The sequence below is a fragment of the Anolis carolinensis genome, chromosome 1 (assembly GCF_035594765.1).
Source record: "Anolis carolinensis isolate JA03-04 chromosome 1, rAnoCar3.1.pri, whole genome shotgun sequence".
Taxonomy (NCBI): domain Eukaryota; kingdom Metazoa; phylum Chordata; class Lepidosauria; order Squamata; family Dactyloidae; genus Anolis; species Anolis carolinensis.
Genome location: NC_085841.1, coordinates 96,225,778 through 96,253,740, shown reverse-complemented (window position 1 = coordinate 96,253,740; position 27,963 = coordinate 96,225,778). Strand labels below are relative to the sequence as shown.

General features: G+C 39.3%; 1 protein-coding gene across 3 annotated transcripts; it reads right to left on the bottom strand.

The window, feature by feature from the left end:
* Positions 1–485: 485 nt before the first annotated feature.
* On the bottom strand, positions 486–15,514 carry LOC100564432 (amine sulfotransferase). 3 transcript variants are annotated; one of them, XM_062979712.1, is made up of 7 exons: positions 15,353–15,514; positions 11,009–11,161; positions 10,397–10,605; positions 6,942–7,062; positions 4,337–4,431; positions 2,526–2,706; positions 486–995 (listed from the first exon to the last, which is right to left on the bottom strand). In XM_062979712.1, the coding sequence occupies exons 2-7, from the start codon at positions 11,148–11,150 to the stop codon at positions 871–873; spliced, it is 873 nt and encodes a 290-aa protein (XP_062835782.1). In that variant the 5' UTR covers positions 11,151–11,161; positions 15,353–15,514; the 3' UTR covers positions 486–870. The 3 variants fall into 3 exon arrangements, with proteins under 3 accessions (XP_062835782.1, XP_003215618.1, XP_016853182.1); XM_003215570.4 differs by having other exon boundaries at positions 6,936–7,062; positions 15,353–15,513; XM_016997693.2 differs by having other exon boundaries at positions 6,936–7,062; positions 11,009–11,158; positions 15,353–15,513.
* Positions 15,515–27,963: the final 12,449 nt, after the last annotated feature.

Sequence of the window (27,963 nt, the reverse complement as noted above, 5' to 3'; positions counted from 1 at the left end):
AGATCCCAACTGTTTCTTCTGTCATAATCTTGCTGGTGCTAGGCACCACTGCAGAAAAAGAAAAAATGTTTTAAAAGTGCTGGTAGCTATAAGACTGGTGTAAGTTACTAATGGAACTTGAGTCTAAAAATTCATTTTGCAAGAGAAATTGGTTTTAGAAGTCTAAAAATTGTGTATTTGCTCCTGGAAAAAGCCCAAGTCCTTATTTTTCCAGCTTTCACAAACAGTGGCTAAACAAATGCAGCTCCACTCAAGAGTTGAATACTGTAAATATTTGGACAACATGACATTTGAAACCAGTCTGGGCTTTGGGAATTAAATGATTTGTTCTCTCTGCTTTGGCAAGAAAAAGAAAAGAGTAACATGTCCTTAGAATGCAAAATTAGGAAATGGCATAACTAACTTGTGTGAAGATTTGGCCTAACATCACAAAATGAAGCCAGAGAACAGCTGATTGAATTTTGGAAAGAAATTCCTTCAGTTCATATTTTTATAGGATCTGATCCAAGTCACATTTTTATTAACATTATACAATCCATAATACAGGTATCTTTTTATCCTTTGCAATTCTCTGAACTTTGCAATGATCTGAATGTTATCTCAGACCAAAGGAAAATACAAAATTTTGTGCAGGAAGAAATATATGACACGAAACAGAGAATTTATAATTTTCCCACACCTTCCTACAAGTAATAATCTATCCTGTTCTCTTCAAAAAATATGTATATTCTGGGAAGGGTATTCAGAATCTGGGTATTATGAGAAACCTGTTAAATTCATGCCCATTTTATCCAACAAAATTTGCAAACTGACTTGACAAATTGAGACAAATCTTTACAAGGCAAAAGAGTCAGGTTTGTTGATCCTTATTCATAATTCATCCTTGATATCCCAGCAGAACTTGAAGGGAAGCTTTTCCATGCGTTCCTTAAAAACACTGTCAAATTTTTCACTCTGTGCGACCGTCATTGTGTTTTTCCAGTCTCCAATAGTTCCTGATGTAGAGTTCAGAGAAAAAGAAAGTTGAAAATGATGGTTAGCATTCATTACTCAAAAGGGAGACAGGGTAGTTGCTAAATTCTTACTGTGGAGAACTGATGCTATTTGGTATGACTCTACCGAACCACTACCTGTTGTCCCACGTTGCTTGTGAGATCAGCTAGAAATATCACAGAGCTGCTGAGGACTGTAGCAGGAGTGCTTGAAAGAGGGAAATGTTGGTACAAAAAACACAGAACCCAAAATTCATTTTTTGGTCTTGATTCTAGTGTGGTTCATTTGACTCAACCAGATATTATATCTTCCTATGCATTGTAGAAGCTGGAGCTTGGGGCTTGGTCTACCACTTTGGAAACCAGTGCTTAATTCCCTGCTTGGCAATGGAAACACTGGGTGACCTTGCGTAAGCCATACATTCTCAAACTCAGAAAACCCCACGCTAAGTTTGTCTTAGTCAGAAACAATAAGAGCCACAGTGGCATAATGCGCTAAACCCTTGTGCCACAGGACTACTGACCTAAAGGTTGAGTTGCTGACCTGAAGGTTGCCAGTTCAAATCCACAAGATGGGGTGAGCTCCCGTCTGTCAGCTCTAGCTTGTGGGGACATGAGAGAAGCCTCCCAGCAGGATGGTAACACATCCAAGCATCGCCTAGGCAACGTCTCTGTAGACGACCAATTCTCTCTCACCAGAAACAACTTGCAGTATGTTCTCAAGTCACTTCTGACATTATTATTTTTTAAATCAGAAACAACTTGAAGGTACACAATAAAAATAACATTAGTGGCATGTTCATGTTCCCCAGCCTAACCTTTCAGGGAGGAGAATGATTGTCCCTTTGGAAGCATACTAGAATGACAGTTCAATTCAATTAGAGCAAATTTTAGAGCTCTCCTACAATGCTCCCCCTCCCCCCCCCCCCAAAAAAAAAAAAAACCAGAAGCAGCCTTCCAGCCCTTCTTACTTTTGGTTTATCTTAGTATTTTTGCACTCTTAGTATCCCTTGGAAAAATTTTGGCAAAAAATTGATTTCTAGACTTACAACTTCATCAAACCAGCTGATTTGCCTGTCGTTCACCACTTGCTCTACACTTTCAACACAAATCCCACTACACGACGCACAGGAACTTCTGACCAGGCTTCATGCCAAAAGGGGAGAGCAAGCAGCAGATGCCGCCCATTCAGCAACATGAGGGGCTTTCTGTGTTGCCTTTGGAACAATGGGGGGAAGCTGGGTGATGTGGGACATGGGGAGACAGGTTCCCTATGCCTCTCTATGGGACCATGTATTTACCAAGATGTATAGCAAATCCATAGTCCTTTGTGATGAGGTCCATAGTGGAAGTGTTCACCTCTGATTTAAATTCTTACAAATAATCCAACACAATAAAGAATGTTCATCCAAACCTGGAAAATTGCAAATATTTTTTCTGTGTATCCAAAACATGTGAAAATAGTAAGTCAGCCAAGATTATGGAATATTCAGACAGGGTCCACTACACTGCATTCATTGACCACTGATTTACCTTTGCGCATAAAACGTCCTTTGCTTAAATCTAGGAGGTTATCATGTGTGGCGGTATAATTGCTTCTAGGATCCATACTCATTTTGCCAAATGAAGCCTTATCCACAACATCATCTATCTCCTCTTCAGTCAGTCTCTTTCCTAGGAAGTTGCATATTTTCATTACACAGCCTCTCATATCCTAAAATGGGACAAGGTTTAGAAATGACACCATGCATAACTGGAAATCACCACACAGCCTACTCACATTATAGGTTATATTGGAAAGTAAAAGAGTTTGATAAGAACTCATGCTGTAGCCTCTTAAAGAACCTTAACATTTTATGCTAGTCTAATTTTATATTCTAGTCTAATGTTAAGGAAGCAAGTCAGAATGCCTTCTGTTGTGGCTACTTTGATGTTACTGTTGCATTGTTTCAGTGGCTTGTGTTTTATTACATTGTTGTTTTAATGATTGTCTTTTCAGATACTTGGTAATTGCAAAGATCACATTTAACCTTCAGAATATGCTTTTTATTTTCAACTGTAGTCTCTGCCATTCACTGTAATATGTTAGGTGAACATAAGGTAATTGTTCCAAGAGACTCTGCTGACATAGGAAAGGCCTGCTACATGTGTTCAACCATGAAATATATGCAAATTGTCAATTAATCTCAAAAGAAAGGTTTGTAATCATCATCATCATCATCATCATCATCATCATCATCATCGAAAGTGAGGGCATAAATATGCCTAATGGCCAAACAATCAAGTATCACCAGCCAGAGGCCTATAAATATCTGGGCATATTACAGCTGGACAACATCAAGCATGAACATGTGAAAACTGGTCAGAAAGGATTACACACAAAGGGTCAGAAAAATTCTCAAAAGCAAGCTCAATGGAGGCAACACCATCAAGGCCATAAACACCTGGGCCATACCTGTCATAAAATATACTGCTGGCATCATAAACTGGACAGGTGGAACTGGACAATTTGGACAGGTGGAACTGGACAATTTGGACAGAAAAACAAGAAAACTCATGACCATTCATTATTCCCTGCACCCTTGCAGTGATGTTGACCGGCTATATCTGCCTAGAAAATCAGCTGGCAGAGGACTCTTATAAGTAAAACAAGCAGTCAGAGAAGAAAAACATGCCCTGGCAGAAAATGTAAAGCAAAGTGAAGAACCTGCTTTGATTGAAGTCAAAAATCAGAAACTCCTCAAAGCACAGCAGACAAAAAACCAGTACAAGAAAAATGCACTACAAACTAGAGCTGACAGCTGGCACAACAAAACATTGCATGGAAAGTTTCTTGACAAAATTGAAGGCAAAGCTGATAAGGAGAAGACCTGGCTATGGCTCACGAATGGGACACTGAAGAAGGAGAAAAAAGTCCTGATCCTTGCAGCCCAGGAGCAAGCCATCAGAACAAATGCAATTAAGGCCAAGATTGATTAAGTTTCTTTAATAAGGGTCTTACTACTGTCTCCCTGAAACTAGTTGGCATTATGCCCTGGGTCAGAGAGGCGTTTACCAGCACCTTCACCTACTTTGCCAGTTCTCCTCCCCCCGGCTGATTTAATGAACCAGGATAGGCAAGGGTCCAGAGAACAGGTGGAGGGAACTGGTGTAATGACAAGGAGGGAACTGGTGAGGAAAGGCAGACATCCATGATATTAGGATTTCATTTGTTGGTATTTTGTATCCATACAAGCTCTCACTCATCTTGAACATCCTGTCCTGTCGCTTGGCTCTAGATTCTCTGACAAATTTGAGCAGGTCTGCATGGCTTTTTAATACCAAGTGGAAAGGTTATGCCTTACCTTCTTCATTTCTTCATACATAAGAAAGAGAATATTCAAGTGGTCCCTCTGAGCAAACCAGCCCTCTACATGGTCCAGCCATAAATCACCTATAACTTGTAAGAGATAGAATAAATGTCAGAATACTTCAAAACAGATTTTGACATCATAGATTGCTGCACTGTGTGCTGCAAAGTTGTAGTCAAGGCAGTAGCCAGAGGTGGGTGGGGTGGGCTAAGGGTTCAACCCCCTCCCCCAAAATGTTTCGGGTTGAAAAAAAATCTTGATTTACTCATGAATTCTAACTGGTTAACCAATTTATGAGTAAACCATTATTTTTATCTGACACATTTCGGGGGGGAGGGGTTGTACTTTTAATCTCTCCCCCCTTCTGGCTAAGGCCCTGGTTGCAGTTTTGGACTCAGATCTGGACTGAATGTTTAAATTCTGTGCAGGGCCTGGTCCTTTCCACCTGCAGACTGGGAATGATACACACAGAATGTCATGTTGAATAAGCTGTTGAACCAACCCAATGAAACACAAAATGGCGTATGGTATTGCTATGCACAATTATTTAGGCCTATTACTGAATTTCATGTCAGGGAACCATACTATCGTTCTGTACTTAGAATGAGCAGATAGGACCAGCATGTTGCCCTTTCTCTCCACTTCTGTAACAGCACTGAAGATTGGTTTATGTAATGTTATTTTGTCAAAACATTTTAATACTTTATTTCATCTTTATAGAAATTTTGGGGCAATATGACAGTGTGGCTAGTTACTTAATATAATAACCTTGCTGACACATTTTGCACTTAGTATAAGCTTCTTGTCACTGTGGTCATTTGGGGCGCCACTCAAATCTCAGGATGCAATCACCAAACCATGTCTCTGCCTGCTCTTAAGAAGGAGTAAAATCCCTTTGAGATCCCAAAAGTGCCTAGACCCTAACCTCCAAGACCCCCTCTTACTGACATCTGTGCTAAAATCTGACCAATTCAGGACCATGACTTCTTTAACTGAGTTTATGCATGCATAATGAAGTATGTTTCTGTCTCTACTGCTTTCCACTTTAGTAATCATCATTGCTTTTTATACAGTAGAGTCTCACTTATCCAACATAAATGGGCCGGCATAATGTTGGATAAGCGAAAATGTTGGATAATAAGGAGGGATTAAGAAAAAGCCTATTAAACGTCAAATTGCATTATGATTTTACAAATTAAGTACCAAAACATCATGTTTTACAACAAATTGACAGAAAAAAGCATTTCAATACATAGTAACATTATGTAGTAATTACTGTATTTACGAATTTAGCACCAAAATATCGCAAAGTATTAAAAACATTGGCTACAAAAACACTGACTACTAAAAGGCAAACTGTGTTGGATAATCCAGAATGTTGGATAAGTGAAGGTTGGCTAAGCGAGACTCTACTGTAATGAATAATGCCATGTCATATGTGTAGCTTCAGCTTAGTAATCTCAGTGCTATTTTCCATAACTAGTAACACAAGTAAGCAACCAAACAATCATAAAATGTATCTGAATTGCCAACATGCAGTGACATCCAGTTGGTTTCTGTGGTCAATGGTATGTAAACCCACCAAGAGCCGGAGCAACAGTAATAATAATAATAAAGCTTTATTTATACCCCGCCACCATCTCCCCGTGGGGACTCGGGGCGGCTCACAACATTACAAAAGTAACAGCGTAAATACATTAAACAATATACACAGTTTAAAACACAAGAAGATGATAAAACAGAAGTTAAAACAAAGGTTTATACAACAGTAATAATATCAAACAACCACCAATGCAAATCCGTCAACTTCAAATGTGCGGGGGGGGGGGGGGGGGACTATAGCAGCAATATAAGATAAAATCATTAGATTAAAATACCCCGATGAAAGGAACAATCCCTTTCTAAACAAAAGTTATTCATTAGGCCAACGAAGAATTGTTCTGTTCCCAAACTAAGTTAGGTTGAAGCTAGACTAGAAATGTAAGCCTAATTTTTTTTGTCTCAACTAAAGTAGAACAATTTTGTTCAAAATAAATCCCTTATATAAATTTGGTGGACTAGATGGATCTACTTCCAAGAGGACCTAAAACTAGGCCATCACCATTATCTCAAGCACCTTCCACTCCAAAAATCATCTATGAATTATGATGATGTTATGGGGGATGTAACTATTTGCTAATGTTCAGATATACAGTTGTTCAATGTCTTTCATTTTAACATAATACAGAAGATACGTGAACCTGGTTAGCTGATAAATAATGAACCAGAAATATAATGAGGAATATCCCAAACTTTCCTGTGGCCACCATATTCAAATGTACCTATGACAAGCCTGCATGAATCAGCTCTCTTGGACATACTGAACCAGAAGGTCTGGGAATGGTCTCCTTGTTACATCTCTAGGGCTGGATGCCATGAAGTTATGATTAGTTGTTTAGAAATTATGTATTATACCCATAGCTGCCCTTTTTTCTCCTTCCAAGGAAATAAATATAACTTAAATTTTTCCTCTGCCCAACAAATTGCCCACTACTTGTTATCTGTTCGGCATTATGCAATTATTCCTTTCTCTTTTAAATCTATCAAAATGTACCTTTACCAGCCAGAAAATGGTCCATAATCATTTCAAAGTCTTCCACTTCTTCAAGGAGGACAGAAACTCTGGAATAATGATAGTAGGAGACCAAGACATCCTTTGGATTTCTGGCCACATAAATAATCTGCAGAAGCAATGATATTAAAATTATATTAAAAATCTAGTTTGGAAAAAAGGTTTCAATCTCCCAAACAATTTATCTAGTAATTAGACTCACTAATTGAGTTCTTTTGATAGCGTCATCAGGTTTCAGACTAATTTTACTCCTCTTTAAGGAATTCATTAGTTAGCATGCCCAACTGGAGATAACTGAATGCACGTGTGGAGCGTATGTAACATCCTGCTTCCCCATATTGCTGAATTTGTTTCCAGCATCATCCCATCCACCCACTCTGTATCATATAGGTCAGTGGTTCCCAACCTTTGGGCCTCCAGGTGTTTTGGACTTCAGCTCCCACAGTTCCTAACGGCTGATAAGCTGGATGGGATTTTTGGGAGTTGAAGTCCAAAACATCTGAAAGCCCAAAGGTTGAGAACCACTGATATAGGTCTATGTTATGATTGTCATGTCACACTGAGATCTTCCGGGGAGGCCCTCCTCTTGCTTCCACCCTCCTCACAACTGCGTTTGGTGGGGACGAGAGAGAGGGCCTTCTCGGTCATGGCCCCCCGACTCTGGAACTCCCTCCCCAGGGAGATTAGGTTAGCTCCCTCTCTATCTTCCTTCAGGAAACAACTGAAGACTTGGATGATTCGGCAGGCCCTCAGTGAGACAATCATTAACTAATCAGCCCCAGATGGTTTTTAATAATCTATCCTGTATTTATTATGGCCTTACCATTTATGTGTTTAAAATGCAATTTTTTATCCTTGTATTGTTGTATTAATTGATTGGCTTTAATTTTTATAATACTCTTGTTCCATATTGTATTACTGTTTTATCTTTTTTATATTGTGAATTGTATTATGTTGCTGTTCATTTTGTCCTTATGTTGTTTGGGCCTCTGCTCCATGTAAGCTGCCCTGAGTCCCCACAGGGCGATGGTGGCAGGGTATAAATAAAGATGATGATGATGATTATGATGATGATGATGATGATGATGATGATGATGATGATGATTATTATTATTATTATTATTATTATTATTATTATTATTATTATGACACCAGTAACTGAAGCCTCACAGGCATTGACAAGGTGGTGAGGAAATCTGAGCAAGAAAGCAGATCATGTGTCTTTTGCCAAGATGGTCTATATATACCAGGGCAAGCTCCTCCATTTTCCTGTGGCATTCTGGCTTCTGAGAGAGAGAGAGAGAGAGAGAGAGAGAGAGAGAGAGAGAGAGAGAGAGACTGTGTGCTAGCTAGCTCCGTGATCTATCTCAGTGCCATCGCTGCTTAGGGTCACTTTTTGACTCAATTACAAACTTTTTCTTTGGCAAGTTTATTAAATTTTCTTAGCGTATTATCTTTCAGTCCTTGTTTTTAAAAGTATTTCACTAGGGAGGTCAGAGTGGCAATGCACTTGGGAGGGGATGTGAAAGGGCATTTTGGGGGGTGTTTGTTAAATATTTTTTATCTTTGTGGGTGGAGGGTCTAGGGAAGGGTGGGGATAGCTTGACTCCCTTGAGTCTTTCTCAAATTTGGGGGAACAATGTCCTGGTTATGTTGTATCATTGAAAATATAAATTCAAGGAGATAACTCTTGTAGTTTTTTTTAAAAAAAATGTTGTTCATTAGTGGATGTGTGAAATGTTTTGAAAATGGGGGGGGGCAGTAGTAAATGTGTTCTATAATTGTAGCAAGTTTCATCCCAGTAGCTCTAAAAATGAGGGAGAAAGGAACCCCAGAAGTATCCCCACTTGTGCCATTACTTAACAAAACTTTCATTATATCATTATAGTTATGATACAGACCCCTTGGGATATTTTGGAAACACTTTAGAAACAATTCCCCCTCTAATTTAGTTAAGAGACCTTTTTTCATTAATTGCAAGGCCTAGTGTGTACTGCTGCCCAAATTCACCTTTAGGAATTTCCTAAAAATCAATGCATGACCCAAACATTTTGAAACTTGGGAGCTTACAGTCATAAATGTGTCCTCCAAGTGTGGCCATTTATGTCCCAATGGCCCCAAAAATGACAGAAAGGGAAAGTCAGAAGTTGCCCCATTGCCACCAATGAGCTGGATCTTCCCGGAATGAAAACAGTACTTCTGGCTGACAGAATGAGAAACAGTATTTTCCCCCTCCTGATTTCGAGAAGTTCCCGAAAAAAGGAACAGGGGCTGACCAAAAATCAGCACTGAAAATGGTACGCATTTATTCTGAATTACACAACTCTATCAGGTATATCAGTGTGAGAAAACATTATTTCAACAGATAGATTAAGAATAAAGCATCCCTTCTTGAACATTTTCCAATTGCCCATATGTTAGGGTTGCCCTTATAGAGGAAGCAAACAAAGCTGGAGGCTCCAGAAATGAAAGGAAGCTGGTGGTCAGTGGGAAAGAAAAGATTATGGCTGGCAGCATGTGTTGAAGGGCCAGGGAATAGCCCTTGAAGAGGCAGGAAGCCAAGCACAGCTGGGAGGGAAGTGTGAGATGGGAGAACTGCTGGAGGTACAGAATCACATGTAGAAACATGACTGTTGATAACAAAGTGAAAGATTTGTCTGAAGATACTCAGCTGTGGGGTTTATCTTGGAAACATAAATAACAGAGGCCTTCATAAGTAGTGAACTTTTTGCAACAACGCAGAGTTTCTGTAATAAGAATGAGGGGGATTAATTACATACTAGCACCATCCAGTAATTCCCTTTATCTTTTTTTTTGTTTGCTCTCATTTTTGTATTCCAAGAACCTTGAAGGAAACCTTCCAACAATTGTTACTGATTTAAGAAAAGTATGTTCTCCTAATAAAGCAACTGTTACCCACTCCCTTAGAATAACAACAACAACAACAACAACAACAACAACAACAACAACAACAACAACAACTTTATTTTCATATCCCGCCTCTATCTCCCGAAAAGGGACACAGGGCAGCTTACAAGCCCAAATAAAAACAATAGCAATATAAAACACAACAATAGACAAGAGACATGCTCCATAAGTCCATGAAACATGCAAATCTGTTTCAATGTCCCCTTCTTTATGAAAGAGAGACAAACAGTGACAATCCATCATAACTTTTGTAGCATGTGTGTCAAGAACTTTTACTATGGAAAATTATAGATACTTCAGTTTTTGAAGCCCCTGATCATTGGGCTTCTGGCAATGACTGAACAGCATGCCTTCCTTTGCTAGCGATGCTTATTCTCAGAAGACCTTTCTATCTAACTTTTTAAATCCTTCTCACACCTACATTGAAACATTTTGTAGACTCTTTACAGCAAAATTTCCTCCCCAGTAATGACAACAAATTTAGTTAATGAAAGGAGTGCACTAGAAGTCCTTACCTTTCCTCTTCCATTTTTTAATCCCTTTGGAACTAAATTATAGGGCAGATGGGTAGCAAAGAGGCGAGGTGATGGACGATTAACATAATCTCTTTTGCGTACGTTGTACTCTAGCCATGGAACTCTGTCTGCTAGGTCCATGTCTTCAGTTCCATTTCGATGACCTTCATGAAGAATCAAGCTCAAAATATTCTGTGTCCATATGGTTCCTGTGTGAGTATAAACAGACTGGAATAATTCATTTCTGAACATCCAGGTAATTGTATATTCAGGGTCTGTGCTTCCTTTTGTAATTTCTTCTGATATGTCTTTCTATGGACCATCATTTTTTCATGCTTCTTCATGTTTGTTTGCCAGATTTCTGTTTTGTTTGGTATTTTCCTCCAGTCATAAGCAGTTCATATGAAAGGAAGCCCACCAATAGCACCTTGACAAAAATGCCATAACTCCAAGTGTTTTCTGTTCTCTCCCTCCCCTTTATATTGTACATACTCCTCTCAACTCAAAATGATGATGCATGATTTAATCAATTTAAACTTTTGATCCATTCAGTATTCATATGAAATCATATAAAATATCATGTTCTCTGAATAAAAAAAAATTAATTCCTACCTGATTTTGGAAATGTGACCTGAAATATATCGCTGTCTCTGATTTCAAAATCCTCCAGTGAATCAATATATTCTGGTGTAACCAAATCTGATGGAAAATAGCTTTGTTTGTGTTTGAACAGGTACTTGCTTGATGGCTCCATTGTTGGTGCTGCTAACAGGACAATACAAAAAATGTCGATAGTTCTTTCAATTAGTTGGGTGGAATGAAAAACAACAAAGTAATATTAAAATAATTTTTAATTCTAAATTTACATGACATTCATTCACGTTTTCTTTAATTGACATTAATAACATGAGGGGGGAGAGAAAGGGAGGACATGCCCATCACAGACAGTGTACACATATTCATATATACATGAGACTCTCCGGAACAGTGTTATTTCCTGATGTGTACCCAGGATCAAATATCCCCTTAAATCTAGGGAATTAATCAAATATGCATCCTGGATAAAACAAACATATATGTTTTTTGTGTTACTTAATGTGCACATTAAAATGTGCTGTTTTGATTTTATGTTATATGTGTTGATGATGGCTGTTTGTTCGGGGCGGGATGTTGATGGTGACAGTACTGTGGAGGAACTGTCCACAGTTCCTTTGTCATGGACCGATCACTATCTGGTCAGGTTTAGACTCACTGGGGCTCTAAACCTCCGCAGGGGTAGAGGACTAATTAGCAAGGTCAGCCCCAGGAAGCTTATGGATACTGATGGATTCCTGACGGCTCTTGGGGATTTTCCTGCCACTTTGGTAGATAATTCTGTCAAAACCCTGGCAGACCTCTATAACACGGAGGTGGCCAGGGCAGTTGACACAATCGCTCCTAAGTGTCTTCTTTCACAGCGCAGGTCTAAGTCAGCCCCCTGGTGGCGATGAAGCAAGTGAAATGGAGACTAAAGCAGTGTTGGCATACTTCATGCAGCGAGTCCGACTGAGCACGCTCTAGAACTTATTTGCCTATTCCGTGGCAATGAAGGTGGCAGAAAAAATGTACATTGCCTCCAACACTGCATTTGCAAAGAACCACCCAAGAGAGCTGTTTCGAGTGGTATGGGGACTTTTAAACCATGCCCATCCAGGGACCCCTGACCAATTGGCAGCTCATTGTGATGAATTTCCTAGGTTCTTTGAGGATAAAGTCGCTCGGATCCGCTCTTAGATGCCAATATTAGTGCAGCCTCTGTGGATGTAACTGAGGTATCTGCTTGTCCCTGTTTAATGGATTCCTTTCAGTTAGTTTGACCCAAGAACACGGACAAGATCTTGGGAGAAATGAGGCCGACTACTTGTTCTCTAGACCCTTTCCCATCCTGGCTTATAAAATCAGCCTGGTTGGGGGGGGGACTGGTGGAGTGGGTGAAAGTGCTGGTTAATGCCTCCTTGATCCAAGGCATAATGTCAATTAGATTCAAGGAGGCAGTTGTAAGACCGTTATTAAAGAAACCAGCACTGGATCCCACTGACCTGAATAATTATAGGCCAGTATCAAATCTCCCCTTCTTGGGCAAGGTTCTAGAGAAGGTGGTGGGTTCACAACTCCAAAGTTTCTTGGAAGACACCAATTATCTGGATCCATCTCAATCTGGTTTCATGCCTGGTTACGGAACTGAAACAGCATTGGTCACCTTGGTGGATGATCTATGAAGAGAACTAGACAGAGGGAGTGTGTCACTGCTGGTTTTCCTGGACCTCTCAGCGGCTTTCGATATCATTGACCATGGTATCCTTCTGGGCTGTCTCTCTGGGAGGGGGCTTGGGGCCACTGTTCTACGGTGGCTCTGGTGCTTCCTGGAGGGGCGGCCCCAGATGGTGGAGCTGGGGAACTCCTGTTGAACTCCCTGGCCTGTGGGAGTTCGGTGTCAAATTTACACAGACAACACCCAACTCTATTACTCCTTTCCATCAAAAGCCTGATCCTGAACCAATGCCTGTCATCAGTGATGGACTGGATGAGGGCCAACAAACTGAAACTAAATCCAGACAAGACAAGGTATTCCTGGTCAGCTGAAAGGCGGATCAGGGTGTGGGGTTACAACATGGGTTGGATGGGGTTGCACTCTCCCTGAAAACACAGGTTCGCAGTCTGGGTGTGCTCCTGGACTCATTGTTGACCCTGGAACCCCAGGTGTCTGCGGTGGCCAGGAGCACCTTCGCACAGCTAAAACTTGTGCGCCAGCTGCATCCATACCGTGAGACGCCTGACTTGGCCATGGTAGTCCACGCCTTAATCACATCCCATTTGGACTACTACAACACTCTCTACGTGGGGCTGCCTGTGAAGATAGTTCGGAAACTACAGCTAATTCAGCGAACAGCAACCAGGTTATTAACTGGAGTGCCATACAGGGAGCGGACAACTCCTATGTTATGGCAACTCCACTGGCTGCTGGTCTGCTTCTGAGCTAAAATACAAAGTGCTGGTCATTACCTATAAAGCCCTAAATGGCTCAGGACCAGGCTATTTGTCAAATTGCATCTCCTTGTATAGACCATTTGATATTAATGAAGAAATTGTGGCATTGAATGTTTGCCATTTATATGTATGTTAACCATCCTCAGTCCCTCTGGGGTGAGAGGGAGGTCTAGAAATAAAGTTTTATTATTATTATTATTATTATTATTATTATTATTATTATTATTATTATTATTATTTCTGTAAGCATAAATGGTTTAGTCCCCAAAATATTTTTTTCTCTAAGTAGAACATTTCCCAAAGCAAAATCTAAGAAGAATATTCTAACAAAAGAGCAATTCTCAGGGTGAATGGAAGAATTTGGGGAATAAAGAGACTGGAGAGAGCATAGAAAGATAGTATGAACAAAGGATACAGTTGGAGAACACCATGGGGAATAGCTCTACAGCTAATAACCTGGGGTTGGAAGTGTTTCAACCAGTTTTGGATGGGGTTAAGCTGCCCACAAAAGACTGTGTTCACAGCCTGGGAGCGCTCCTGATCTGTCTCTCCAGACAGTTCTTACACTCAGGAGTATTTATTGTCAGCTTTGGCTGTGCCCCTCTCTAGAATTTAAAGACCTAAAGATGGAAGTACACTGGTTGGACTTCTGCAATGCACTGCACATTGGGCTATCTCTGTACAAAGTTCGGAAACTCGGGTTCATTCAAAATATGGCAGCCATATTGGTTATGAGTACAGTTACTAGCATATCAATCCTAGAACAAAATCACTCCGCTGACTACCAATTAGTTTCTGGGAAAAGTACAAAGTGTTGGTCATTACCTTTACAGTTCTACATGGTTTGGGCCCAGACTACCTGCAGGATCTCTGTCTCCTATACAATTTGGTCTTCTGGGGACATTTACTTCAAGCAGCCAGAACCCGACTGGCAATTGTCACCTAGAGGATCTTTTCATTGGCCACCTCTAGACTGCAGAATGACCTCCCAGAAGAGATTCAACAGCTAAATGAGTTGCTAGAATGTAAAACAAAACTAAAGACCTCTCTCTTTAGGCCTAACCAGTCAACCTGTCTGTGTCTTTTAATATATGTTTTAATGGCTTTATATTTTTGTTTATGTATTTTATCTGTGTATATCAACTATGTTGTACTCTGTCCCGAGCCTTGAAGAGAGACAGGTAAGAAATAAAATGTATTATTTCATAATTAATACTCTCATTACAGAAAAATTATACAGGGAAAAATCTGAGTAACTATATGGAATAATTCCCTGGCATACTGAATATCAGAAGAAAATGATGCAGAGGGGTTTCCTGAGTGTCTGGAAACAAATAGATATTGTCTGTTTTTACCTTTTATCAACCTCAATTATAATGTATGGGGTTTTTTAAAAACCTTTTTGAGCTCAGTGATAACATATGGTAAAAGGAATTTCTTCTTCCCTACAAGTATCTGCACGTAGACAAACTTAACACAAATCTTTATTTCAACTTCTTCGCCCCCCTCCACACATATACACTCAAAACATATTGTAACCTAAATAAGGACCCTAAAAACATCTCAGGGCTTCCTGGTTCAATCTCTGGGCTGTCTAGTAGCTGATAGATGTAGGACGCTAAGTGGCCTCATTGGACCCCATTCTATCCTAATCTATTTTAGAAGTCAGTGTTACAGTTATTTTACTAGGTAAAGTCTATCAGTGAATGTTTTGACTTAATTAGAATTTATTTCATTTTTAAAAATCCACAATAGCATTTTTGTTTGATACAAAGTTTAAAATGTCCTGAAAGTCACCTTAAGTCCCAATTTTGGGAGAAGAAAAGATGATGATGATGGCGACAGCATTTCCATAAAACTTTGACTTGCATTTTGTTTGTCTATTTGTTCAAAAGTTCATACAAATAATTATGATCAAACAACACTTACCTTGTTAGTTTTGTTTGCTAAAATCAGCAAAGAATCTTCTTTTGCTTGTACTATTTCAGTTTAATTATCAAGACTGCTCTTGTTGCTTTCCAGAAAGCCACTATTTAACAGCATATTCTTAGGGAGTGTAAATGACTTTATTGTATACTGATATTGTAATAAAAAGGTGTGCCCTGGTAAATCACTGCATGAGCAACGTCATTATTACATAAGCTCCTGTACACAAACGCTGCTGACTGTCAAGAATGAACACGTGAGTAGAAAAGTTAGATGTTAGTGTAACCCAGGTCAAATCAAATGCTCAGTCATTAAATCAATCTACCCAAAATTTATTGTATTTGTTGTATTGGATCACTGGTCTTGATGTATACCACCCATAAATCTTCTTTGATATGTTTCTCTGTTTTGGTATTAGTTAAATTGATGTATTTTAAAACATATACCCATACTTTTTTGCTTCTGGTTCACATGCACTCCAAGCTCTGCAGCAACTCAGATGCATTTCTGTATCATTTTACTTTTTCAGGTCTAACCAAGGGACTGCCCAGTTGGGGAAAGAGTGTGGAATTGTGACCTCTACTCTGGCCCTTTGTACGCTACCATATAATGCAGATTATCAAAGCAAATAATCCACATAATCTGCTTTGAAATGGATTATATGAGTCTACACTGCCATATATTCTAGTTCAAAGCAGATAATCTGGATATTATATGGCAGTATGGAAGGGGCCTCTGTCTGTATGCATTTGCTCCCAAACAACGACAACAAAAGTTCCAAACTGCATTATATGACAGTGTAAATCCAGCCTAAGGAGCCTTCCACACTGGCCAAAATGTATATTCATGTTCCATTTGGAAGCCGCACGTGAGGGGTTAACCCTGCCTCATTGGTGTGGAGGGGTAGTCATGTGCTCAGCCATGCTGATGCACTCCTGGCATGGACAGGTCTGGCTAGTGCCACTATTCCTGGAGGCTTCTCTTTACTCTGTGGCGCTTAGGAATGACACAATGGTGCTTTGGACTGGGGGGGGGGGGGGGTTCCATGCCACAGAGTGAAAGGAAGTTTTCAGGAACAGTAAGGAGGCTATTATACGACCTTGTCAGATGGCTGCCGAGGTCGCTCTGTTTTGTTGAGGGGTGTGGGTAATCTGATGCCCCACACCCCATATTGCCTGGCTGCAGATGAGGATTAGCATGAGCACACATGATGCATGTGGCTTCCTCCATGCATTGCAATGGCAACATGGGAGCCCTCCTGTGTTGCCCTGCTGGTGGCATATGCCGACTCTGCTTTCCTTCACCCATAGAGCCGGTGCAGCATCATGTGATGGGAATTGGGTCTGGGTCCCCCTGGGAGAGAAGAGCAGTATATAAAATAAATAAATAAATAATAAATAAATAATAACTGGCCGGCTCAGTAGGTGATCAAGGCTAAATTGGCACATGCCACCGAATTTAGCCCCATGTGATGTGGTAGATAGAGAGAACTGAGCAAGAAGAACAAAAACACAACAAAGGGTATCACAGTGTTCTGTCCAGGGCCCAGTACTATTCAATACCTTTATCAATAATCTGGATGACAGACTAGAAGGCATGCTGATCAAATTTGCAGACGACACCAAATTGGAAGGGGTAGCTAATATCCCAAAGGACAGGATGACATTAACACCAAAATGACCTTAACAGATCAGAGAGCAGGGCAAAAAAGTAGGATTAACTGATTGATTTAATGCATGTTTTTAAATATATTTTTCATAGGAATTGGCTCCAATTCACATTGCCAAAATAGACACACAGATCATGATGCAATTATCCTTTTATTTTTGCCCATATTGTGTTGGATTAAATTATTTGGTTCTTCTGGCCAAATAAAAATTGTACATTAAGGAACAAATTTTAGAAAATAGAAGATACAATAATAAATTATTCCAACTACATGAGTCGATTTCCAACTTGAATGGGAAGAAAATGTTTCTCAAAACTGTGCATATTTCAAAAAATTGTATTCAGCATTGAGACATTGCAATAAAAGTTTTTCAACTCATTTTACTCGGCAACTGTTGAAACAGGTGTCATAACTCCTCACTGATATCCCAGAAGAACTTCAAGGACAGCTTTTCCATCCTCTCTTAAAACATTATCAATTTTTTTACTCTGTGCCACAGTTATCATGTTTTTCCAGTCTCCAGTTGGAAAAGGTTATTATCACATATTTTGAATGGGAAGGGGGTTTAAAAATACACAAAATATGTAAGTATGTTGCCTGCTAACCCATGCCCATTGAGATGCCAGATAGAAATGTCACAATGCACTAGAGCACTGTAGCTGGATCTCCTGGGATTTTCTTAAAACTCATGCCAACTACATGGAACCTCCAATGAACCTTTTGTTCCTGACTCCAGAATGAATAATCTGATTCACCCAGAGATTCACCCTTAGAGCAGCTCTGATGGCACATTCATGTTAATTATTCAAGAATATGCACATCTTGCTATATGTAAGCACTAGGCTTGAGCGATCCATGAAAAAATTGATTCTAAACTCGTTTCAAAAGTAGGGGGCGCCAGCGTTTCGTTTCTGATGTCATTTCCGAATTTTGCCCCCCAAAAAATTCAAAATTAATGAAAATTCGTTATTTTCTAAATTAATTCGTTAATGGCGGACGCGCATGCGCAGTGGCCAAAAAAAAACAGCACGAGGGGAGATTTTACAGGACTCTCCCGCCCTCATTTTTTGAGTGATCTTCTTCAAACTTGGTACAGTGGTAGAACACATTTAACACTGATAGGCCACCAAAAATTGGAACGTTTCCCTTATCCTCTGATTTTTGGCGAATTTTCATAGCTTTTATAATAAACCATTTTTTAATAATTGCAGAAATCTGTTCCTGGTTTGAAAGTCTTATTTCCTGTTTCATTGGGTTGTCTTTACTGTGAAAGTCATTGTTCTACTTCAGAAACTTTGTTTTTGTGGCTGAAACTTTGTTAAATTGGTGGACCAAACCATAATATGTGACATCCATGTCGCTTGCACAAAGTTCAGGCAGTGTCATAGATTTTGCCATGTTTCTATGACAGAACCAATTAGGAAATGACATTTATCACCCAGGAACAGAAATCATAGTACACCATCAAATCCTTCCTGACAGATGGCCATCAGCCTCTGAATAAGGAAATTAGTTCCTGGTTTGAAAGTGCTATTTCCTGTTCCATTGGCTTTTCTGGGCTGAGAGTGTGTGACTTGCCCAAGTGGGTGGCAGAGTGGGGAATCATGCCACAATTGGAGTCCAAAATTCAAACCTCTTCCTCCCTCCTTCTCTCTAAACTTCTCATACCTTCCAAGAATTCACATACTGTATGAAAGTTTGGTCAAGATGGTCAGAGGAGGGCAACTAAAATGATCTAGGGTCTGGAGAACAAGCCCTATGAGGAGTGGCTTGAAGAACTGGGCATGTTTAGCCTGCAGAAAAGAAGGCTGAGAGGAGACTTGATGTATAATATGTGAGGGGAAGTCATAGAGAGGAGGGAGCAAGCTTGTTTTCTGCTGCCCTGCAGACTAGGACACTGAACAATGGCTTTAAACTACAGGAAACGAGATTTCACCTGAACATTAGGAAGAACTTCCTCACTGTGAGCTGTTCAGCTGTGGAACTCTCTCCCCGGGCTGTGGTGGAGGTTTCTTCTTTGGAGGCTTTTAAGCAGAGGCTGGATGGCCATCTGTTGGGAGGGATTGGATGGTGTCTTCCTGCCTGGCAGAAGGGGTTGGGCTGGATGGCCCACGAGGTTTCTTCCAACTCTACTGTTCAATGACGCTATGATTCTAAGTGAGGACAAAAGGGGGTGGGGAATGTTAAGAGGAGAGAGGGCCTGGAACACCTGGGAATTGTAGTTTGCAAGTGGGCATAGTACTATTGGAGAAACGTTGGCTTCAGCCCAATGCTTTTATAAATGGTCAATATTCAGAGGCTTCCTTCTCCTGCATTTTGAAAGCTATTATGATGAAATTTGCCAGAATGGAAGCAAAAATTAAGTACTCTTAGCCTATCAAGTTTCATAATGTTTGACCCATCCACTGATTTTTTGGGGATTTCTGAAGCAACATTTTTTTTAAAATGTTAGCAGATCGATAGCCACGCCTCCCTGTCCTTCTTCCTTCCACTTTGATTGGCTTGCTAAGGCTTCTGGGAAATGGAGTTTTTTCTCTCGTTATGGCGAATTGCTTCATTAATGGTCAATATTCAGAGGCTTCGTTCTCCTGCATTATGAAAGCTATTATGATGAAATTTGCCAGAATGGAAGCAAAAATTAAGTACTCTTTGCCTATCAAGTTTCATAATGTTTGACCCATCCACTGATTTTTGGGGATTTCTGAAGCAACGTTTTTTTAAAATGTTAGCAGATCGATAGCCACGCCTCCCTGTCCTTCTTCCTTCCACTTTGATTGGCTTGCTAAGGCTTCTGGGAAATGGAGTTTTTTCTCTCGTTATGGCGAATTGCTTCATTAATGGTCAATATTCAGAGGCTTCGTTCTCCTGCATTATGAAAGCTATTATGATGAAATTTGCCAGAATGGAAGCAAAAAGTAAGTACTCTTTGCCTATCAAGTTTCATAATGTTTGACCCATCCACTGATTTTTGGGGATTTTTGAAGCAACATTTTTTTTAAAATGCTAGCAGATCGATGTCCATGCCTCTCCCTCCCTCCCTCTTCCGCTCTGATTGGCTGAGAGGCATGCCAACATGGCTTCTCCTCTCAGAGGGGCTACAGCTTCATCTGAAGACATCAGAAACAAACGAAAAAAGGTACTTTTATTATTCAAATTCGTAATATTTGTAAGGGCAGTGAGCAGATGGTTCAATATTAATTCAAAATTGCTTACGAAACGAATTTTTAACGAATTTAACGAAATAACGAAAAATTTGCTCTAGCCTAGTAAGCACTATCAATGAGACTAATGAGCCACAGACTTACTTTTGCCAAGAAAGTGTCCTTTACTGTGATCTACTAATTCAGGAAGCATGTTCTCATAGTTTATATGTTTCTTCTTAAGTTGAATTTGTTCGTACGTCAAAACAGGTACATTTTTAAAGTGTAACTCTTGCCAAACACACACACACACACACATTTTTAGCTTTGGATAGCATGGGGAAGGGTTAACACTCCTGTGGTGTTTGTTTTGCTTTTTGTGCCCCTGTTCAGAAGATTTAATCTCACTTTCTGTCTCTATGAGAATTAGATTTTGAAGAATTTGGCTTCTTGTGGAAACAAGGATTGGTGATAAAACTTTAGTGGAGGCTCCTTTTCCCTATGATAACTCTTTCAGGAATTTATTTTCATTCCTGAGAGTAGATTTTTCTCACTTTCTGTTGTCTCACCCCCCCCCCCCCCTTTCTTAATTGTGGGTTATTTGTAAGTCAGATATGTGTAATTCAGGGACTGCCAGTATAGGAGACATTAGTACTTCATGAAAGGTTTACATGCCCCAATCTGCTATCAAATCCAGAATCTTATCTAGTCACCCAGTATTCTTACCAGTGCTGACTGTTCACAATCTGACTTGGTCTGGACTACAGGCATGGCTTGGAGTAAAGTTTATATTGGGCTGATGTGACGGAGGAACAAAGAAAAGCTAGTTCTGGCATTCCAAAATGGTTTCAGGAAACTATATTGAAATAGCAATCACATAAAAGATAAGAGACTAGAGATGGAATTTGCCCCAGATTTTAAGCTAGATAAACCGCTGGAAAAGTATCTTTCCTTTGAAACAATATATCAGTTTTTATAAAAGATTGAACATTAAGATCCTCCTCAAATTTAAGCTCTTTTTTTTTACTTGTCAAAAATACTTCTGACTAAATCTTACCAGAAAGATACAAGAGTGAACTTTTTTAGTTGAGAGCACTCAGAATTTTGAAATGAAACTCTTTGTTGGAGGAAGGGGAAGACAGAATCGCAAGTAAAAAACACTTTATTATTAATTGCATAACACTTCTTGAAAAACACCAAGCTAAGATAAAGGTGAAGATGACATGTTTAGAACTATAAAAATTGTAAATCAACATGGAGTAGTTTTTTTAAAGAAGAATAAAAGATTGTTTTCATATCAGAAGCGCAGTCACTGTTTCTGCTTTCAGTTGGAATTTGCATAAAGGACTTGCAAACCATTTTCAACAAATGAACAAATTATGGCCTCTGCTGGTGAAAACAAAAAGTGTAGCAATTTTCTCAGCTTGTCATTTACAGTATTTGTATTATTTTACAAGAACTGATTTTAGAAAACATGGTAGAGGAAAAGTTATATCTTTTCTCATTATTTTGCTTTTACTTTGCTATTCATGAAAAAAAATACTAAAAGGTGTTGAATAAAAGAAAACACGTGAATAAGCGTAGCAAAAATCCAGATTTTGTCATTGTAATCACAATTCACACAATAATTGAATCTCAATGCAGCTAGAATTAAACAAGACCTTAAGGTTATAGTAAAAGAATCTATGAACATTTTAGAATTCACAAAACAGATTGACCAAGGAGACGCGAAAAAGGCTACAAAAAAAGATAGAAGAAAATATGTTTAAGCCTTTAAGCTTTGTTCAAATAGACAGAGTTTACACCAAAGGTATGAGAGCCCATTTAGATGGAAGAAGCCTTTGAGTTCTGTTCAAACAGATAGACAAAGTCTATGGAAGTCCATTTAGATGGGAGAAACATATTGAACTTAAATTGACAATTTTCTATTAATGTGATGACCTGGTGTACCTGTGATGACCTTTAGCTGAGCATTTTAAAGGCTCCTCCCTAAGCTACAAACCCCAGGATCCTGAAGAAGGAGGCAACCATTCTTTCAGCTCTAGTTTGATACTGGACAGTGTATCATAGATACCTTTGTCTGAGGAGATGAGGAGTCATTTGTGTTTATAATTTTAAAATAAAATAAAATGGGCTACAGTTTGGTTTTTTTAGATGATAGAGGTGCGATGGCAGAAATGGGGTGGGAATGATATAGGATTCTTTTTAAATATTATTTTTCTGTTTTATCTTATTTTCTATATTATTGTTTGTGGGTTTTTTATTTTTTTGATGGTTTATGTTACTCTCTTGAAAAATATAAGAAAAGTTATTGTGTTAGTGTTTGTAAACACATTCATGCCATGGCTCCTTTCTGTGTGATTTGATTCTCTGGGATCCTGTCCACTATGTTAGACATGTTCAGATAATCTTTTTTTATATAATAATTTTTATTAAACCATACATGGAAGATAGGCATGTTCAGATAATCTTGTAGAATACTGGTAAAAATACTCAAAAGAAGCACCTGCAGTCTCCTGGTTTATATTGTAGAGTCTTGCTTATCCACTGTAAACAGGCCAGCAGTGAAAGTGAAAATGTTGGATAATAAGGAGGTATTAAGAAAAATTCTATTAAAAGTCAAACTACGTTATGATTTTACAAATTAAGCACCAAAATGTCATGTTTTACAACAAATCGACAGAAAAAGCAGTTCAATACGTTATGTAGTAAATACCGTATTTACGAATTTAGCACCAAAATATCACAATGTATTAAAAACATTGACTACAAAAACATTGACTACTAAAAAATGACTACAAATAAGTATAGAATTGCATAAAATGAACTTACAGTAACAACGTTGTCAGAAGTTAAATCTGTAAAAAGTTCCATCCTGTGAAGATTTTTAAAAATCTGTGATCCTTGCTTGTTTAGAGAAACAGCTGTGGATCTGGCAGACTGCGTTGGATAATACAGAATGTTGGATGTGTGAAGGTTGGATAAGCGAGACTCTACTGTACATACAGAAACAAACAACACAAAGAAGCACTTATATTGTCTTATAGCACAATCCTGATCATCATGATGCCATGAATAATTGCTTCAATCCTGTGCTGTGTATGTGACAAAAAAAATACATAGTTGACTAGGGGCTAAGCCTATAGCATCTATTATTATTATTATTGTTATTATTATTATTATTTATGATTATTTGATATACAACATGATTAGTACACAGCAAGCAAGATCACTCTGCTGGTTTTTGTATTGGATAAGACATCGGACACTTCCCAAGTGTCTAGGACTAAGTGATGTATCGGCGAATAATGCTTGTAGATCTGAGTAGGGTGGCTTTTTGCAGCTGACAGATGGCAATTTTGTTTTCAAGTGCTGGCCAAGTGATGGCCAAGGTCTTTAGGCACTGCACCCAGTGTGCCAATCACCACTAGGACCACCTTTACTGGCTTGTGCCAGAATCTTTGCAGTTCGATCTTTAAATCCTTGTATCACATCAGCTTTTACAGTTGCTTCTTGTTGCTTCTGATGTCACCTGGAATTGCAGCATCGACGATCCATACTTTGTTTTTAAATACGATCATGAGGTTTTATTATTTATTTATTTATACTTCACTTTATCTCCCCCAGAGGGACTCAAAGCAGCTTAAAATGCAAGTATCAGCATAACCATTTAAAATATACAAATATATGAAGATTAAAACAAGATTAAACATAAACAGTATTAAAATTTCCCAGTTAAAAACCATTAAAACAAATTCAAACTTAAAAATCACAGCACCCCCCGAAATGATCTTAAACACCTTCATCTTTAAAACCTGCCTGAATATAATGGTTTTAGCCTGCTGCCGGAAACATAACAAGAAGAGGACCATTCTGGCTTCCCTGGGCAGGGAGTTCCAGAGTTCAGGGGCAGCCATCGAGAAAGAAGGACACTCTCTTTCCTACAAACTGAGCTGGAGATGATGGTGGGACTGAGAGAAGGCTTCTCCTGAAGTTCTCAGGGCCTGAGCAGGTTCATACAGGGGATGTGTTCAGCCAAATTGCCTGGGCATGAACCGTATAGGGCTTTAAAGGTCATAACCAGCACTTTGAATTGTGCCTGGAAACAGACTGCAGACAGTGGAGCTTCTGCAAGAGGGGGCTTGTCCTCTCCCTGTCGCCAGCCCCAGTGAGCAACCTGGCTGCAGCTCTTTGGTCCAGTTTAAGTTTCAAGGCACTCTTCAGAGGCAGCCCCTCTGTAACATAGAGCATGTTACAGTAATCCAGACAGGATGTAACTAAGGCATGTTCCACCGTGACCATATCTAGCTTCTCAAGGAATGGGTGCAGTTGGCATATAAGTTTTAATTGTGAAAAAGCCCTTCTGGCCACCGCCAACAGCAGGGCCTTCAGGTTCAGTGCAGAGTCCAGGAAGATCTCCAAACTGCAAACCTGTGTCTTCAGGGGGAGATGTGACCCCTTCCAGCCCAGACTGAACCTTATTCCCTGGTCTTCCTTCTGACTGACCAGGAGTACCTCTGTCTTGCCTGGATTAAGTTTCAATTTATTTGCTCTCATCCAATCCATTACTGATGACAGACACTGATTTAGGGTCAGGACAGCTTCCTTGGCACTAGGTGGAAAGAAGAACATATTTTTATATTTTATTTATTTATTTATTTCTCACATTTATATCCCGCCCTTCTCACCCGAAGGGACTCAGGGCGGCTTACAACAGTGGCAACAATTAGATGCCCATACAAACCAATATAAAACAGCACATTTTACATTTTTGTTGTGACACTGTTTCACTGAACTTCAACATCTCTGGGCTGGGGAGTTAGGTTAGCTACAATGGACTCCTATTGAATTAGGTTAGGGACCAGGTCTCTGGGCAAGATTGTAGGGGTTAAATAAGTTTGTTACACTAAATAAACAAATTTGGCAATTGCTCTGACTACAATTCAGTACCAAGCTGGTATTAATTAACTATTATTTAAGACATCATACACACCCATATGATCCAAATAATGTATCTATTGAGCCAAGGGTTTCTAACCACTGCAATTTCATGCCATTGTGTAACTTGTGTTGACATAGAAAGCTCTTAATTTTAAGTTTAGCCTATTAATTGAACATAATGTTCCCACAGTAGATTCAAGAAATGACACTTCTCCCTTATAAATGCAGGCTAGCGTTCATAAGCTTAGTGTGTAGCAAAAAGAAGCACCTTCAACAGCAAGAATGCCAGTACCTGCTGTTAAAAGAGCAGGAGACAGCTCTCTGGCGGTGGAAGTTTATAAAGCTGTGGAATACATCTTTCCTGCATTTCTTTCAAGAAGACTTGGGTATTTCAAGAAGGCTTGGGTATTACCAGTGAGAATAATCTAAGTTATATTTGTATGTAAATAAAATAACACAAACAGCTTTTGAAAAAACGGATGGCTGCCTTTTAGGAGGCATGCAAAAGTGGCAAAGGACTGTTTTGCGACACAGAAAAGCACCTGTGGGCACCTGCCTTTCAAAATATCTTGGGTAATTTGGGGAGGATATCCTCTTGTAGGCATACCTTTTAAATTTATATAATTCAATAAAATCAGAGATTTCTAAATATCATATGTCTATCAAATGATCCAGAAAAAAGGGATCCCACTAATTGTTGCTCCCCTATAACTTGTCATAATTAAGGAACATGAACTATACTATCTAAGCATTGTCAGAAAAATTGGCCTAGGATCACAAAATGAATGAGGAGAACAACTGATGGAATTTTGTGAGCCCAGCATTTGGTCCATTGCAAGCATATCCTTCAAGTAATATTCAGTAAATTGAAAGGCAGTAGGAAAAGAAGACTGCACCACACTTGGATTGACTCAATTGACGAAAACACTGTCCTGAGTTTGCAAGGCCTTTGTGAGCCTGTTAATAAGAGGGTGTCATGGGAATCTCTCATTCATAGGATCACTGTTAAGTCATAGCTGACCTGATGGAAAATAACATCAAACAACAAAGTGTGATGCTGCTAACAACTCTCATTGACTTTCAGCAACTCTGTGATATTTTATAGTGTAAGACTAATTAAACTGAGCTCATAAGTAGAGTGCTGAAGAAATTTCATGCATGTAAGAAGATAAGAAAAATCCTTTTTTTATTTTATCTAGATACTTTTTCAATAAGAACACATTTGTAAGCTGCTGACACACTACAATTTGCCTCTTGGGCTTTGGAAGAGATGTGCCACAGCATAGTTGTGCAAGCTTCTGAAGCAATTTTGTAATGTCTTCATAATAATACTGCCATTATGAATTCAACCCATCCCACCCCACCCCAAAAAAGAAATTATGCAAAACCTAAGAGGTAGGTTGGTGCAGGTATGACTCTGCATTACTCCACATACATCAGACCAAGAATATAATGGCATCTATTGCTTTAAAACTGGAGGGATATTTATATTCAACTTGGAATTTAAGCATGACCATGTATAGTTGTGAACAAAATATAGATGAAAGAGACGAGAATGCAACATCAAGTCAGATTCTTAAATGGACGGCATTCCCTTTTAGGAAGACAGTGATACAAATAGTGATCATTTTTCAATTTATGGATTAACATTTAATTAATATTATAATTTATACTGGTACTTGATTATGGACAAAAGGGGCATTGTCTTAAGGTAGGACTATTACTTATTTAGAATACATAAAGATGGTAGTACACACACTGGTAACCTCAAGGTTGAACTTCTGTAATGCACTGTACATTGGGCTACCTCTGTACCAAGTTTGGAAACTCCAATTGGTTCAAAACATGGCAGTCAGATTGGTCACAGAAACATCTAGTAGTGAGCATATGGCACCCATATTAAAGTCACTCCACTGGTTTATCAATTTGCTTCTAGGCAAATTGCAAAGTGTTGGTTATAATCTTTAAAGCCCTACATGGTGATTTGTGTCCAGGTTACCTACAGAATTGCCTTCTCCCATATAATCTACCCCTTAGGACACTGAGGACCTCTGAGGGACTTTTACTCCAACTAGCCTGAACCCGACTGGTGACAGTCATCCAGAGGACCTTTTCATGGGCTGCTCCATTGACTGTGGAATTACCAGGTGGGAGAGACTCGACTGTTAAATGAGTTGTCAGAATTTAAGACATAACTGAAGACCCAACATTTCCAGCAGGATTGTATTCTATTGCTGCTGTATTTTGATCTTTGTAGCGATAACATGAGAAGGTTGCAGTTTTAATATCATTCCTGTTGATTAGATAAGCTTCATCTTGGCCTTGGACCGCAGTTCAAGTTCTTCAGTCATCAAGTTGAATGAGTGACTTTGGACTGTAAGACAACGTTTGAATCCATCTAATAGACTTGTGGGAAAGATACAAAGCAAAGATATCTCCGTGTTGTTTGCTGCTTCGTCTTACCTGGAGGAAGGGTGGAATCCAAATGTAATGAGCTAAAAGAAGCCCACAGCTCCTCTTCCTTACTTAGGCGTCATCCTGTACAAATGTATGTTGAGACAAGGGAAGGACGCACCCCCAGTATCTGGAGTTTTTCCAATTAGGCTGTCTACTAGGCTTAGAACAGTGTGTGTGTGTGTGTGTGTGCCCTACTCAACAAGCAACTAGCACTGCCTTTTTGATGGTGTGAATCAAACTATATCTCTTCTTCAATAGCGGCCAAACAAAGCAACCATCTCTTCCTCTTCCTCTCCCCCCCCCCCCCCCAATAAAAAAAATAAAACTCTTGGGAAGATGCTCCCATACATTCCTTCAGCCTTTTGGAGAGGCAGTGTACAATGAGATCTGTAGAAGTACTTACTACA

What these genes read in the sequence shown, in the direction of transcription:
- LOC100564432 (XM_003215570.4), bottom strand. Translation starts at nt 11,150, where the DNA reads ATGGAGCCATCAAGCAAGTACCTGTTCAAACACAAACAAAGCTATTTT. An exon ending in GGTCACATTTCCAAAATCAG is followed by an intron (nt 10,606 to 11,008) that starts GTAGGAATTAAT and finishes ATACTCACACAG; the next exon opens with GAACCATATGGACACAGAAT. An exon ending in TGTATGAAGAAATGAAGAAG is followed by an intron (nt 2,707 to 4,336) that starts GTAAGGCATAAC and finishes GTCCCATTTTAG; the next exon opens with GATATGAGAGGCTGTGTAAT.